At 37.7% G+C, this 17,739-nt stretch overlaps 2 protein-coding genes across 2 annotated transcripts in view; both read right to left on the bottom strand.

Moving 5' to 3' along the window:
* LOC137401912 (nestin-like) overlaps positions 1–17,739 on the bottom strand; it is a 1,051,237-nt gene that overhangs the window by 329,672 nt on the left and 703,826 nt on the right. The window lies entirely within an intron of this gene.
* On the bottom strand, positions 4,422–8,896 carry LOC137401804 (serine/threonine-protein kinase Nek8-like). The gene is made up of 7 exons (XM_068088286.1): positions 8,726–8,896; positions 7,919–8,007; positions 6,089–6,539; positions 5,605–5,818; positions 5,140–5,382; positions 4,868–5,031; positions 4,422–4,559 (listed from the first exon to the last, which is right to left on the bottom strand). Exons 1-7 carry the CDS (start codon positions 8,894–8,896, stop codon positions 4,422–4,424), a joined length of 1,470 nt encoding a protein of 489 aa, XP_067944387.1.

The raw sequence follows: 17,739 nt of genomic DNA, 5'->3' as shown, positions 1-17,739 counted from the left end.
TAAGTTATATTCAATTACTTTATATACAATATATTGCATTGACAAATGAGCACATTGATATACAAAGTCGGTATTAGAATACAATAAACTCATCTGTCGAGGTATGACTAGATAGAATTTGTGATATAAAAACCTCCCTTTGAGTGGCAATCATATTCAATAACCAATGATTATTAACTGAGTCGAGAGAAAGTGGAACTTAATATTAACAGAGTCGAGAGAAAGTGCAACTTACTTTTAATAGAGTCGAGAAAAAGTGCAATCTACTGTTAACAGAGTCGAGAAAAAGTGCAACCTGCTGTTAACAGAATCGAGAAAAAGTGCAACCTGCTGTTAACAGAATCGAGGGAAAGTGCAACTTACTGTTAACAAAGTCGAGAAAAAGTGCAACCTGCTGTTAACAGAATCGAGGGAAAGTGCAACCTACTGTTGACAGAGTTGAGAAAAAGTGGAACCTACTGTTAAGAGAGTCGAGAGAAAGTGGAACCTACTGTTAACAGATTTGAGAAAAAGTGGAGCCTACTGTTAACAGAGTCGAGAGAAAGTGGAGCCTATTGTTAACAGAGTCGAAAGAAAGTGGAACCTACTGTTAACAGAGTCGAGAGAAAGTGGAGCCTACTGTTAACAGAGTCGAGAGAAAGTGAACCTACTGTTAACAGAGTCGAGAAAAAATGCAACTTACTGGCGAGTTTCTTTCTCAAGTTTTTCCTCTTTCATGGCTGCTTGAACTGACTTCTCTTTTGCCTCATCCGCCCTTTGACTGTAGGCCTCCTCTAGCTTTGATATCCTTAAAAAATCAGAATTCAACTTACAACAAAGTCCCAACTCTAAATATAATGCAGAAAAACAGATGAACGTGACCGATAAGGTTACGTTAAAAGTCAAATGTGGTAACAGACAGATCGATCAATGAGCTTCCTTCAAATGCTTCGTGACCTTTAGTTAACTATAAAATATGAGAACATTTTCTGAGTAGTCATACCTTGACATATGAGCTTAATGTGTTCCGGGACTGAGCTCGTATGTCAATTTACTCGCATCTCAAGGCTCTAATTCCTGTATAAAATAACTAAGTAAAAATTTATTCGTTGTGATATTATGAAAAACTACCAAAAGAAGATATTACGATGAAAAAAGTGTTTTTAATTGTGATAATTCAGTGCCTACACTAACAAAGTAACAAATACCTATTTAGTTGTTACGATCTGCAATAAAATATAGGTATCATCACTACATACACAATTGAATGGAGTTTTACCTTCGAGACAAACGTTGATAACGGTGGACTGACAAAGACTTGAGAGCAACGCGTTCGGTACATTAAACTTTTGTGACCCTCCGTAGTAGAAACTTTGAATTTAACTTCAATAAATTTTTGGCCAACCAGTTGAAAACATTTTTCAAACGGATTTGAGGACAAAAACTGGGCGATGCTGTTCTCAAAAGTGACCTCTCTCATACTTGGCCGCATCGAGTAGTGACCATCGAGAACTGGTTCATATGCTGGTATTTCAAACATTATTCGAATCTCAAGAAAGAAACTTGCTAGAAAGCCAGCTTGTATCTCAAGTTTTCATGTGTTGGGGCACTTGTATGTAGAGGTATGACTGTATTTTAATTGTGAAACCATTCCTTGTGTTGGTGTGAAGAATTTGCCTCTGATACGTCGGTGAAGTTGTTTTGAGGCACGCTGATTGTCATTTACTCCACCAACATTCAAAAACAAACCCTAGTTCTATTGCGTAATGTCTGGATTTTAACAACCAACAACCCGAACTCAAGACATGCAGTTATGACTTTGATGCATCGAAATAGTTGCATGAAAGTTTATTGACCTTGTAAATTACCCCCAAGACAACTTGTGGGGTAACCTACCAGCTCAATAATTAAACCGTTTCAGCAAAGTTCACTATGCTCTACTTTTAATAAAGACAGAATTTGCCAAAGAACCAAAATATTAAGTTTAAGATACTATTTAAGTAGTTGGAACAAAATGAATCAAATAAAAATCAGTAAAACAAGAGAAAAAGTGAATCGATTAAATATGATCCAAGATTTGTGCACATAAGGTAAAATAAGTCTATAACTTCCAAATTGTAGGACTCGGCAACTAACTGCCTTACATTATATTGTAAAATAGCTCAACTTGCCTTGCTCTGTGTAGATCCAGTGACTGAATGCTGAACTTAGACAAATGCTGTGGTATTTATTCTATTGCTACTATTTATAGGATTTAAAAATAAGTCAGGGCATCATTGGCTAAAAGAATTGTGATGTGTAAAAAATTACATCGTGTTGTGAAAGATCCTGCGGAAAAATTATGAATATTAAAATTGCAAAACAGTTACTTTTGCGGCTTTCTGGTATCAAATTGTCATTTCTGGCTTCGGTCTGGTCTTGGTTCAGACGGTTAGTAGAGGTAGTCTTTGGGCACCTTATCAAGTGTGTATTTTGCTGGCTGTCCTTTGTTTACTGGATTTGGTCTTTCTCCTAACCATTGGTCAGGTAGCTCAGGTGTTTGGAGAGACGGGCCTTGTAACCGCATATGATGGTGGAATCGCAGGTTATGATGGTGTTGGCTCTCACGAATGTGCAGCGTGTATAATTTCCTAGCCATGCAAATGATCCTTTAGGTGTCAGATAACTAGGTTTTCATAAGTCGAGCCTTCTCCGATTGGTGATTAAGTGCAGCTTGTGGTTTCAGAGGTATACTCCGTTCTTTTCCCAAAGCCTTTGTTCAAACATCAACATTCCTCAAAGCCGACGAGATTGGCAGCAATTGCTCTCTTTACCAAGAGCATGCTTATATTTGCAAGACCGCTATTCATTAATAGTGAGTAGAGATGGTGTGAACTTGCTTATAAGGTCACCTGACAAGTTCATCGACTATCATAAGTGAGCCAACAACAACAAAATCCGAGTCATATAGTAAAAGACTTACCTCAACTCTGCCTCTTTTTTCAATAAATCATTTTCAAGCTCAACTCGAGAATCTGGTCGCTCACTCACTTTGGTACCCTCTAACCTCCTGACACCTGTAAAGCAATTACCAGACGCTATCATGTGAGAAACGCATTTATCCTGACAGATCTTCCCATGTCTGGTGTTGATTTCTATGGATGCTTCTCCTAGATTAAAATGGTACAAGTGTTAGGATGGTGACTTTTTCACTTGAAGACCTCTAGCCCTTGGTTTATTTAAAAAAACCAATGCTTTTGACCAAGTATTTGTTTCTTGGTCTGGCCGATGCTGCACACAGTAGATGGGCAGGTTCTATCTTACCTTAGCTGGCAGTATAAACACCACGGGATATATCAGGAGAAGGACAGGTTATATCTTACCTTTGCTGACAGTGAGAATACCACGAGATATATCAGAGAATGGGAAGGTTTTATCTTACCTTTGCTGGCAGTAGGAACACCACGAGATATATCAGGAGATGGAAGTGAAGCTGTCGGTGAGTCAGCAGTCCAGGCTGTGCTGATAGGCTGGCTTGTTTCTAGCAAGCAGAACAAGTAAGTAATGTAGCAGAAAAACATTGATTAGCCGCAGACCGAACTCTATTTTGAATGAATGACAAGATATTCAGTTGATAAATTTTCCAGATCACAGGCTAATATAGACTATGTATTACCATCTTCCTCGCTGCTAGACCCTGAATAATCTTTCGGCCTCTTTTTATGGAATACAGTGGCTTTACCCGATGGTCTCTCCCTTATAGCCTTCGTCGGTGACATGGGAGGCTTACTGATCACCCTTTTTGCATCTATGAAAAATGAATTGGTCATATAGTTTGTTGATTATTTTGCAAACAGACACAAAATATTTCTGTTCTCAAAGGAAGCAATGCACAAACCATCAAGAGGCTCAGCGTCTTTGCCAAAGACTGGAGCCTCAGCTAGTTCTCCCTTTAGCCAGGTGGGGACGGTGCTTGTTGTGTCCATCTCACTGAGTTCACTGTCCTCTAAGGCCTCCCTGCTAGACGCAGAACTCCTCAGGTTTGTTTGGCTGTCAAGGGTGAGTCACATTTGATGATAGCTTTTTAAGTACAAGCCAATATTAAAAAGTTGATTGGTTAACTGCTCAATGCTGCTGCTAACTTATGGCTATCTGTAAGTGCCAACATCAGTTACAACCATCTACTATTCATGTTTTTCACTACCTGGTGGGACACACAGATAGACACCAGCTGCTGTAGCTGCAGTTTTACAAAGTTAATAATATGAAACAGAGAAACTAACAACAGTGTGACATCATGAATACCTTGTTGGGCAGCACATGTGTGAAACCATCAATCCTAACTGAACGCGCATGTATTATAGATATATTTTCTTTCATTTGATAAACTAGATCCCTATTGGGATAAATGTGGGGTGTGTCATCGTACCTTCCTAAGCTCTTTTGATTTGACCGTCGCTTCTTTAATTTTTTTGGGCAGGAGGAGCGGTAGTTTCAACAAGTACAATGATGTTTTCTCCGTGACAAGTGAAGCAGGAAAGAGCAGCGGTCTCTGACTGCTCGGACTGTATGTTCATGAGCGGAGTAGGTTGAAACTGCGTCTGCAACAGATATGGTGTCTGTAATGACAGACCTTCTTTCACCAACAGTGAGATGTATGTTGACAAAAGGTCTGAAGACCAGGGAGACATGACCTTGAAACAAAATCTCTGATGAAAAAATATTTCAATTGGTGTAGTCAGAATCTGTAACTTCAGACTGGAGAGTATATAACAAAACTAGAATAAAGATAGATGTACTATTGATGCGATTGTTATTACAAAGTTGATTTGCTACTGATAGAGAGTCATAGACATAGAGATATGCTGTCACCAACAAAATATAATGGTAGCAGTTTATTTGTTCAAACCTCGAGTTGGTCAATTAACGAAGGCTCTCGTGAACTCGAGGCTCGCACACTGTTAGCACCAGCTGATCCCAGCTGTCGGTGACCCAAAGATGATGCTTCACTTTCGCAATCTAGCTCAAGGTTCTGTCTTTCAACAGACACTTTGCGACCTCCAGAGTGTGACCCTGAAAATGAACCATCAAGAGTAGCATTGAATTATGATAGCCAAATGTGTCTCCTCGCTGTGAAAAACTAATTGTGATGTTCGCTCATAAGATAGAGAGTAAACGAACCGAGGTGATGCAAGCCCTGTGATTCTTTTAGAGCACTCGAAATGCTGCTCTGACTAAGTGATCGCTGACTGCTCGCTGACCCTTGCCTCGACCTTACTGCCTCATTGGAGAGTTGCCGCTTCACGCTGCTAGGGTCAAGCCAATTGCGTGAGTCAGTGGAAGGTGCTTGCTTGTATCTGGAGCCAAGGAGAAGCAGCTGACCATTGCTTATGCTAACAACAGTGCTAAGAGGTGTGCAGCCGACTTGCTGTAACAGATGAGCTGAATTACCAGCATGGTGCCAGGTCCACGTGACATAAGTGCAGATGAAAGCAGAAAGGTCGTGAAAAGAATGAAGCTGTTTTATAGAAAGAAATATGACCTGGAAATTCAAATACACTATGCATACCACCTTTACGTAAAAGACAACAATATCTAAAGAAGCTAAATTGATGTCTAGCACGAAGAGCTGATGATTTACCATGCTGTTAACTTGCAAAAGAGACTTGACATTAACAAGTCCTTGCTGAGGCTTACAGTCTCCGCTGCCAAGCTGAGCTTCTGAATTACGACTAAAAGTGATGACCTGGCCGCCCTCAATAAGGACAGCCGTATGTTGAGAACCCATGCTAATGGACGTGACAATAAACCGGCAAAGGTCACGCACTACTGCCGGTTCCTTTGAACCTTCAACCTCAGCCTGCAAATGAATTGAGAAATTGAAATGCAGTGAAACAGAAAAAATACCAAAGCGCTGGTAGGCTAACTTTCCCCAAGTTTAAATACTGGTTAAAATTTCACAATTGTCGGAGTTTTACAGAGTAAACAACTCCGATAGTAACCCTGTCATCTACTGCTACATAAAATGCTTCTATTTCACCACTTCAATGGATTTTGATGATAATCAGGTCAACATCAAATTATATGTCGCTTAACAAACAAATTCAAATTCTGGGGAGAGCTCACTCACTTTACTAAAAGCCTTTTTAAGGGCAGCAAGAAAACTTTGGCGATTGTTGAGACCGAGTCGATTGTTTGTGTTGCTGCCGCATGCCCAAACGCTGCCAACATCTGTGAGAAACATGGTGCCAGTTTCACTGCAGAACACTTCCTTCACCTTCACTGGCTCAGAAAAAGCTACCTTCTGCGGAAGACTAGCGTTATCCTCACTCCCTAGCCCGAGTTTGCCATAAGCTCCATTGCCCCATGTGTATACATCTCCGTTGTTGCCTACGATGGCGACGTGTTCAGTTCCGCAGGCTATGGACACAACATCGACATGGAGAAGAGCCTCAATAAGCTTAGGCTTGTTCAGTGATTGCTCTTCATTATGACCAAGACAGCTGGATGCCGCGTCACCACAAGTCATCACAATCCCATTGTTGCTAGCAAAGACACTGAAACCATCGCCACAGCATGCTCTACAAGAGACAACAACTCTTCTAGATGTTCAACAATAGACAACAACTTTTCTAGATGCTCAACACACAAAAAACACTTTTAGACACTTTACAAGAGGCAACAAACTATCAACTATTAATAGACATAAGAAATGGAATTCTTCAGAACAATTAATAATAACTTAAAAATATAACGGCACAATAGTGTACTGATAAATCTATGTGGTGATAAATCTATGTAGTGATAAATCTATGTAGTGATAAATCTATGTAGTGATAAATCTATGTAGTGATAAATCTATGCAGTGATAAATCTATGTAGCAATGAATCTATGTACTTGCCTGTTGACTGACTTGCTCTTCAGAGCCTGAACTAGTACAGGTGTCTGCCTGCTCTTGTCATCTCCATGGCCGCGCTGTCCCTCAGTGCCTCTACCATATGTGAACACCATACACTCCTGGCTTATTATGATAGCATGGTCACGCCCCACTGCAACCTACAACGTCCATAAGTGTACAACCTGGTATATGTATGGCTGGTATCTGATAAGGTTAACAACATGTTGGAACAGGTACATGGTAAATATCTTGTAGGTGTATAAGGTATTGAAAAATACTACCTACAATTTAAAAATTATAAAAATACTCACAAATATTTGATTATTGGCATAAAGTGAGAAGTGAGTCAGACACCTATCATTTTTCTTCGTAAGAGCTCAAGAACTTGCAATCACTATTCAACAGTCACCTCAACATGAAATCATACACAAGTCTGAATCTCAGGCTACAAATGATGTCATTTACTTGTTTAAGACTTGCTCTTTAGTTGTTACAGGTTGCTTCTTCATGAGCATTATGTTCATATGAATAGTATGTGCATATGTACTTGTTGTACGTGTATCATGGCTTAATACTCTAATTTCTGATAACTCACGACTTTTGGATTTGCAATTTACTCAATTGCAACCCAAAACGTTGCAACTGATTAAATGAAAGTAAAGAGGATAAGGGTGACAATTGAAAATAAAATACAACAATTATGAAATAATGAAAATATATGTCAAGTCGACTTGTAAGCTTCACCTAGTCTAAGTTAAATTATATAATATAATAATTAATATATTATACATATATAATATAAATTAAATTATAAATGAAATCTTGATGATAAAGCTATAGTAATAACCTCTTTTTTGATTTCTCATCCATGAATATATATTTTAATATTTCTCTTTAAATCATTACCCATAATGCTATGCTTTATTATCTATTCATTCATCATTAGTAACAATGGTGCTCAGGTCCGAGTTATCACACTCACCTCTTTGACTTTGATCTTATTGGGCACATGAATTGGGGTCAAGGCCAGGCTCTGCGTTGTGAGGTAGTAAAGTACTGACATGGTCTTCTTGCTCTGATTACTATCATGAGAGTTTCCCAACTCATCATCTGCTTCTGCACCTCTATCATCAGAATACTTGGCCATTACCTGTAAAGAATAAAGGTGGTACTGTAAGAATAGCGAGTGACACAAGATACTGTGTACAACTAGCAAATGGAAAGGCCACCAAATGTGCAACCTAACAATGAGAAAAGTACTGCGTGAAACTCATCAACATTAAGTCCACAACTGCAACTGACCATGTGAGACAAGGCCTCAAGTGCAAAACTAAGGAAAAGGTAGAGATGGAGTGGAGATAAGGCGGTGATAGGGTGGAGATAAGAAGGTAATAGGGTGGAGATAGGGCGGAGATAAGGTGGAGATAGGGAGGAGATAAGGTGGAGATAGGGCGGTGTTAGGGTAAAGATAGGGCGGAGAAAAAGCAGTAATAGGGTGGAGATAGGGCGGAGATAGGGTGAAGATAAGGCGGTGATAGGGTAGAAATACGTCGGTGATAGGGTGGAGATAGGGCGGAGATAGGGTGGAAACAGGGTCATGATAAGAACTACTATTGAAGAGCTGGTGTGGATGTGTTATAAAACTATCTAGTTATGTTGTGAGTCCATGAAAATTTGGAACCAACTTGTGCTGAATTGTACTTGCGGGAATTCCTCTCCAGATAAAAATTTTTGTTCCACTTTCCAAGAATTCCATCCATCAATCGGTATGCTGTGTTACTAACTTATAAGCAAATCAAAGCTCAACAGAACAAAATTAATTGAAATCGAAGCTCACTCAAGCACAACAAGGGGCACATTTAACTTACGGAAGGTAGGATATCAGTCCACAATTCATCAGCAGATGGCCGCTTGTTTGGATCTCGGTCTAGCATCCTTTCTACTATCTCTTTGAACTCACCGCTGTAGGGTCCCTTGACAGGAGTGTAGATTCCCTGGGCAAAGACAAAAATTGGGATATTGTTGATTAACTGTGTCATTGGATCAGTGATGATCAGCTCATAGGGATATTGTTGATTAACTTTGTCATTGAATCAGTGATGATCAGCTCATAGAGATATTGTTGATTAACTGTGTCATTGAATCAGTGATGATCAGCTCATAGAGATATTGTTGATTAACTGTGTTATTGAATCAGTGTTGATCAGCTCATAGGGATATTGTTGATTAACTTTGTTATTGAATCAGTGATGATCAGCTCATAGAGATATTGTTGATTAACTGTGTTATTGAATCAGTGTTGATCAGCTCATAGGGATATTGTTGATTAACTGCGTCATTGAATCAGTGATGATCAGCTCATAGGGATATTGTTGATTAACTGTGTTATTGAATCAGTGATGATCAGCTCATATGGATATTGTTGATTAACTGCGTCATTGAATCAGTGATGATCAGCTCATAGGGATATTGTTGATTAACTGTGTCATTGAATCAGTGATGATCAGCTCATAGGGATATTGTTGATTAACTGTGTCATTGAATCAGTGATGATCCGCTCATAGGGGTATTGTTGATTAACTGTGTTATTGAATCAGTGATGATCAGCTCATAGGGATATTGTTGATTATTTGGTTCATTGAATCAGTGATGATCAGCTCATAGGGATATTGTTGATTAACTGTGTCATTGAATCAGTGATGATCAGCTCATAGGGATATTGTTGATTAACTGTGTTATTGAATCAGTGATGATCAGCTCATAGGGATATTGTTGATTAACTGTGTCATTGAATCAGTGATGATCAGCTCATATGGATATTGTTGATTAACTGCGTCATTGAATCAGTGATGATCAGCTCATAGGGATATTGTTGATTAACTGTGTCATTGAATCAGTGATGATCAGCTCATAGGGATATTGTTGATTAACTGTCTCATGGAATCAGTGATGATCAGCTCATAGGGATATTGTTGATTAACTGTGTTATTGAATCAGTGATGATCAGCTCATAGGGATATTGTTGATTAACTGTGTCATTGAATCGGTGATGATCAGCTCATAGGGATATTGTTGATTAACTGTGTTATTGAATCAGTGATAATCAGCTCATAGGGGTATTGTTGATTAACTGTGTCATTGAATCAGTGATGATCAGCTCATAGGGATATTGTTGATTAACTGTGTCATTGAATCAGTGATGATCAGCTCATAGGGGTATTGTTGATTAACTGTGTTATTGAATAAGTGATAATCAGCTCATAGGGGTATTGTTGATTAACTGTGTCATTGAATCAGTGATGATCAGCTCATAGGGATATTGTTGATTAACTGTGTCATTGAATCAGTGATGGTCAGCTCATAGGGATATTGTTGATCAATTGTGTTAATGAATCAGTGATGATCAGCTCATAGGGATATTGTTGATTAACTGTGTCATTGAATCAGTGATGATCAGCTCATAGGGATATTGTTGATTAAGTGGGTCATTGAATCAGTGATGATCAGCTCATAGGGATATTGTTGATTAATTGTGTTATTGAATCAGTGATAATCAGCTCATAGGGGCATTGTTGATTAACTGTGTCATTGAATCAGTGATGATCAGCTCGTAGGGATATTGTTGATTAATTGTGTGATTGAATCAGTGATAATCAGCTCATAGGGGCATTGTTGATTAACTGTGTCATTGAATCAGTGATGATCAGCTCATAGGGATATTGTTGATTAACTGTGTCATTGAATCAGTGATGATCAGCTCATCGGGGTATTGTTGATTAACTGTGTTATTGAATCAGTGATGGTCAGCTCATAGGGATATTGTTGATTAACTGCATCATTGAATCAGTGATGATCAGCTCATAGGGATATTGTTGATTAACTGTGTGATTGAATCAGTGATGATCAGCTCATCGGGGTATTGTTGATTAACTGTGTTATTGAATCGGTGATGATCAGCTCATAGGGATATTGTTGATTAACTGTGTGATTGAATCAGTGATGATCAGCTCATCGGGGTATTGTTGATTAACTGTGTTATTGAATCGGTGATGATCAGCTCATAGGGATATTGTTGATTAACTGTGTCATTGAATCAGTGATGATCAGCTCATAGGGATATTGTTGATTAACTGTGTCATTGAATCAGTGATGATCAGCTCATAGGGACATTGTTGATTAACTGTGTCATTGAATCAGTGATGATCAGCTCATAAGGATATTGTTGATTAACTGTGTCATTGAATCAGTGATGATCAGCTCATAGGGATATTGTTGATTAACTGTGTTATTGAATCAGTGATGATCAGCTCATAGGGATATTGTTAATTAACTGTGTCATTGAATCAGTGATGATCAGCTCATAGGGATATTGTTGATTAACTGTGTTATTGAATCAGCGATGATCAGCTCATAGGGATATTGTTGATTAACTGTGTCATTGAATCAGTGATGATCAGCTCATAGGGATATTGTTGATTAACTGCGTCATTGAATCAGTGATGATCAGCTCATAGGGATATTGTTGATTAACTGTGTCATTGAATCAGTGATGATCAGCTCATAGGGATATTGTTGATTAACTGTGTCATTGAATCAGTGATGATCAGCTCATAGGGATATTGTTGATTAACTGTGTCATTGAATCAGTGATGATCAGCTCATAGGGATATTGTTGATTAACTGCATCATTGAATCAGTGATGATCAGTTCATAGGGATATTGTTGATTAACTGTGTCATTGAATCAGTGATGATCAGATCATAGGGATATTGTTGATTAACTGTGTCATTGAATCAGTGATGATCAGCTCATAGGGATATTGTTGATTAACTGTGTCATTGAATCAGTGATGATCAGCTCATAGGGATATTGTTGATTAACTGTGTCATTGAATCAGTGATGATCAGCTCATAGGGATATTGTTGATTAACTGTGTCATTGAATCAGTGATGATCAGCTCATAGGGATATTGTTGATTAACTGCGTCATTGAATCAGTGACGGTCAGCTCATAGGGATATTGTTGATTAACTGTGTCATTGAATCAGTGATGATCAGCTCATAGGGATATTGTTGATTAACTGTGTCATTGAATCAGTGATGATCAGCTCATAGGGATATTGTTGATTAACTGTGTTATTGAATCAGTGATGATCAGCTCATAGGGATATTGTTGATTAACTGTTTCATTGAATCAGTGATGATCAGCTCATAGGGATATTGTTGATTAACTGTGTTATTGAATCAGTGATAATCAGCTCATAGGGGTATTGTTGATTAACTGTGTCATTGAATCAGTGATGATCAGCTCATAGGGATATTGTTGATTAACTGTGTCATTGAATCAGTGATGATCAGCTCATAGGGATATTGTTGATTAACTGTGTTATTGAATCAGTGATGATCAGCTCATAAGGATATTGTTGATTAACTGTGTCATTGAATCAGTGATGATCAGCTCATAGGGATATTGTTGATTAACTGTGTCATTGAATCAGTGATGATCAGCTCATAGGGATATTGTTGATTAACTGTGTCATTGAATCAGTGATGGTCAGCTCATAGGGATATTGTTGATTAACTGTGTCATTGAATCAGTGATGATCAGCTCATAGGGATATTGTTGATTAACTGTGTCATTGAATCAGTGATGATCAGCTCATAAGGATATTGTTGATTAACTGTGTTATTGAATCAGTGATGATCAGCTCATAGGGACATTGTTGATTAACTGTGTGATTGAATCAGTGATGATCAGCTCATCGGGGTATTGTTGATTAACTGTGTTATTGAATCAGTGATGATCAGCTCATCGGGGTATTGTTGATTAACTGTGTTATTGAATCAGTGATGATCAGCTCATAGGGATATTGTTGATTAATTGTGTGATTGAATCAGTGATAATCAGCTCATAGGGGCATTGTTGATTAACTGTGTCATTGAATCAGTGATGATCAGCTCATAGGGATATTGTTGATTAATTGTGTGATTGAATCAGTGATAATCAGCTCATAGGGGCATTGTTGATTAACTGTGTCATTGAATCAGTGATGATCAGCTCATAGGGATATTGTTGATTAACTGTGTCATTGAATCAGTGATGATCAGCTCATCGGGGTATTGTTGATTAACTGTGTTATTGAATCAGTGATGGTCAGCTCATAAGGATATTGTTGATTAACTGCATCATTGAATCAGTGATGATCAGCTCATAGGGATATTGTTGATTAACTGTGTGATTGAATCAGTGATGATCAGCTCATCGGGGTATTGTTGATTAACTGTGTTATTGAATCAGTGATGATCAGCTCATAGGGATATTGTTGATTAACTGTGTCATTGAATCAGTGATGATCAGCTCATCGGGGTATTGTTGATTAACTGTGTTATTGAATCGGTGATGATCAGCTCATAGGGATATTGTTGATTAACTGTGTCATTGAATCAGTGATGATCAGCTCATAGGGATATTGTTGATTAACTGTGTCATTGAATCAGTGATGATCAGCTCATAGGGACATTGTTGATTAACTGTGTCATTGAATCAGTGATGATCAGCTCATAAGGATATTGTTGATTAACTGTGTCATTGAATCAGTGATGATCAGCTCATAGGGATATTGTTGATTAACTGTGTTATTGAATCAGTGATGATCAGCTCATAGGGATATTGTTAATTAACTGTGTCATTGAATCAGTGATGATCAGCTCATAGGGATATTGTTGATTAACTGTGTTATTGAATCAGCGATGATCAGCTCATAGGGATATTGTTGATTAACTGTGTCATTGAATCAGTGATGATCAGCTCATATGGATATTGTTGATTAACTGCGTCATTGAATCAGTGATGATCAGCTCATAGGGATATTGTTGATTAACTGTGTCATTGAATCAGTGATGATCAGCTCATAGGGATATTGTTGATTAACTGTGTCATTGAATCAGTGATGATCAGCTCATATGGATATTGTTGATTAACTGTGTCATTGAATCAGTGATGATCAGCTCATAGGGATATTGTTGATTAACTGCATCATTGAATCAGTGATGATCAGTTCATAGGGATATTGTTGATTAACTGTGTCATTGAATCAGTGATGATCAGATCATAGGGATATTGTTGATTAACTGTGTCATTGAATCAGTGATGATCAGCTCATAGGGATATTGTTGATTAACTGTGTCATTGAATCAGTGATGATCAGCTCATAGGGATATTGTTGATTAACTGTGTCATTGAATCAGTGATGATCAGCTCATAGGGATATTGTTGATTAACTGTGTCATTGAATCAGTGATGATCAGCTCATAGGGATATTGTTGATTAACTGCGTCATTGAATCAGTGATGGTCAGCTCATAGGGATATTGTTGATTAACTGTGTCATTGAATCAGTGATGATCAGCTCATAGGGATATTGTTGATTAACTGTGTCATTGAATCAGTGATGATCAGCTCATAGGGATATTGTTGATTAACTGTGTTATTGAATCAGTGATGATCAGCTCATAGGGATATTGTTGATTAAATGTGTCATTGAATCAGTGATGATCAGCTCATATGGATATTGTTGATTAACTGTGTTATTGAATCAGTGATGATCAGCTCATAGGGATATTGTTGATTAACTGTGTCATTGAATCAGTGATGATCAGCTCATAGGGATATTGTTGATTAACTGTGTCATTGAATCAGTGATGATCAGCTCATAGGGATATTTTTGATTAACTGTGTCATTGAATCAGTGATGGTCAGCTCATAGGGATATTGTTGATTAACTGTGTCATTGAATCAGTGATGATCAGCTCATAGGGATATTGTTGATTAACTGTGTCATTGAATCGGTGATGATCAGCTCATAGGGATATTGTTGATTAACTATGTCATTGAATCAGTGATGATCAGCTCATAGGGATATTGTTGATTAACTGCGTCATTGAATCAGTGATGATCAGCTCATAGGGATATTGTTGATTAACTGTGTGATTGAATCAGTGATGATCAGCTCATCGGGGTATTGTTGATTAACTGTGTTATTGAATCAGTGATGATCAGCTCATAGGGATATTGTTGATTAATTGTGTCATTGAATCAGTGATGATCAGCTCATAGGGATATTGTTGATTAACTGTGTCATTGAATCAGTGATGATCAGCTCATCGGGGTATTGTTGATTAACTGTGTTATTGAATCAGTGATGGTCAGCTCATAAGGATATTGTTGATTAACTGCATCATTGAATCAGTGATGATCAGCCCATAGGGATATTGTTGATTAACTGTGTGATTGAATCAGTGATGATCAGCTCATCGGGGTATTGTTGATTAACTGTGTTATTGAATCAGTGATGATCAGCTCATAGGGATATTGTTGATTAACTGTGTCATTGAATCAGTGATGATCAGCTCATCGGGGTATTGTTGATTAACTGTGTTATTGAATCGGTGATGATCAGCTCATAGGGATATTGTTGATTAACTGTGTCATTGAATCAGTGATGATCAGCTCATAGGGATATTGTTGATTAACTGTGTCATTGAATCAGTGATGATCAGCTCATAGGGACATTGTTGATTAACTGTGTCATTGAATCAGTGATGATCAGCTCATAAGGATATTGTTGATTAACTGTGTCATTGAATCAGTGATGATCAGCTCATAGGGATATTGTTGATTAACTGTGTTATTGAATCAGTGATGATCAGCTCATAGGGATATTGTTAATTAACTGTGTCATTGAATCAGTGATGATCAGCTCATAGGGATATTGTTGATTAACTGTGTTATTGAATCAGCGATGATCAGCTCATAGGGATATTGTTGATTAACTGTGTCATTGAATCAGTGATGATCAGCTCATATGGATATTGTTGATTAACTGCGTCATTGAATCAGTGATGATCAGCTCATAGGGATATTGTTGATTAACTGTGTCATTGAATCAGTGATGATCAGCTCATAGGGATATTGTTGATTAACTGTGTCATTGAATCAGTGATGATCAGCTCATATGGATATTGTTGATTAACTGTGTCATTGAATCAGTGATGATCAGCTCATAGGGATATTGTTGATTAACTGCATCATTGAATCAGTGATGATCAGTTCATAGGGATATTGTTGATTAACTGTGTCATTGAATCAGTGATGATCAGATCATAGGGATATTGTTGATTAACTGTGTCATTGAATCAGTGATGATCAGCTCATAGGGATATTGTTGATTAACTGTGTCATTGAATCAGTGATGATCAGCTCATAGGGATATTGTTGATTAACTGTGTCATTGAATCAGTGATGATCAGCTCATAGGGATATTGTTGATTAACTGTGTCATTGAATCAGTGATGATCAGCTCATAGGGATATTGTTGATTAACTGCGTCATTGAATCAGTGATGGTCAGCTCATAGGGATATTGTTGATTAACTGTGTCATTGAATCAGTGATGATCAGCTCATAGGGATATTGTTGATTAACTGTGTCATTGAATCAGTGATGATCAGCTCATAGGGATATTGTTGATTAACTGTGTTATTGAATCAGTGATGATCAGCTCATAGGGATATTGTTGATTAAATGTGTCATTGAATCAGTGATGATCAGCTCATATGGATATTGTTGATTAACTGTGTTATTGAATCAGTGATGATCAGCTCATAAGGATATTGTTGATTAACTGTGTCATTGAATCAGTGATGATCAGCTCATAGGGATATTGTTGATTAACTGTGTCATTGAATCAGTGATGATCAGCTCATAGGGATATTTTTGATTAACTGTGTCATTGAATCAGTGATGGTCAGCTCATAGGGATATTGTTGATTAACTGTGTCATTGAATCAGTGATGATCAGCTCATAGGGATATTGTTGATTAACTGTGTCATTGAATCGGTGATGATCAGCTCATAGGGATATTGTTGATTAACTATGTCATTGAATCAGTGATGATCAGCTCATAGGGATATTGTTGATTAACTGCGTCATTGAATCAGTGATGATCAGCTCATAGGGATATTGTTGATTAACTGTGTGATTGAATCAGTGATGATCAGCTCATCGGGGTATTGTTGATTCCCTGTGTTATTGAATCAGTGATGATCAGCTCATAGGGATATTGTTGATTAATTGTGTCATTGAATCAGTGATGATCAGCTCATAGGGATATTGTTGATTAACTGTGTCATTGAATCAGTGATGATCAGCTCATAGGGATATTGTTGATTAACTGTGTTATTGAATCAGTGATGATCAGCTCATAGGGATATTGTTGATTAACTGTGTTATTGAATTAGCGATGATCAGCTCATAGGGATATTGTTGATTAACTGTGTCATTGAATTAGTGATGATCAGCTCATAGGGATATTGTTGATTAACTGTGTCATTGAATCAGTGATGATCAGCTCATAGGGATATTTTTGATTAACTGTGTCATTGAATCAGAGATGATCAGCTCAGGGATATTGTTGATTAACTGTGTTATTGAATTAGTGATGATCAGCTCATAGTGATATTGTTGATTAACTGTGTTATTGAATCAGTGATGATCAGCTCATAGGGATATTGTTGATTAACTGTGTTATTGAATTAGTGATGATCAGCTCATAGGGATATTGTTGATTAACTGTGTTATTGAATCAGTGATGATCAGCTCATAGGGACATTGTTGATTAACTGTGTGATTGAATCAGTGATGATCAGCTCATCGGGGTATTGTTGATTAACTGTGTTATTGAATCAGTGATGATCAGCTCATAGGGATATTGTTGATTAACTGTGTGATTGAATCAGTGATGATCAGCTCATCGGGGTATTGTTGATTAACTGTGTTATTGAATCAGTGATGATCAGCTCATAGGGATATTGTTGATTAATTGT

The sequence above is a fragment of the Watersipora subatra genome, chromosome 8 (assembly GCF_963576615.1).
Source record: "Watersipora subatra chromosome 8, tzWatSuba1.1, whole genome shotgun sequence".
NCBI lineage: Eukaryota > Metazoa > Bryozoa > Gymnolaemata > Cheilostomatida > Watersiporidae > Watersipora > Watersipora subatra.
The sequence above is the reverse complement of the archived record's forward strand: the minus strand, read 5'-3'. Positions and strand labels throughout refer to the sequence as shown.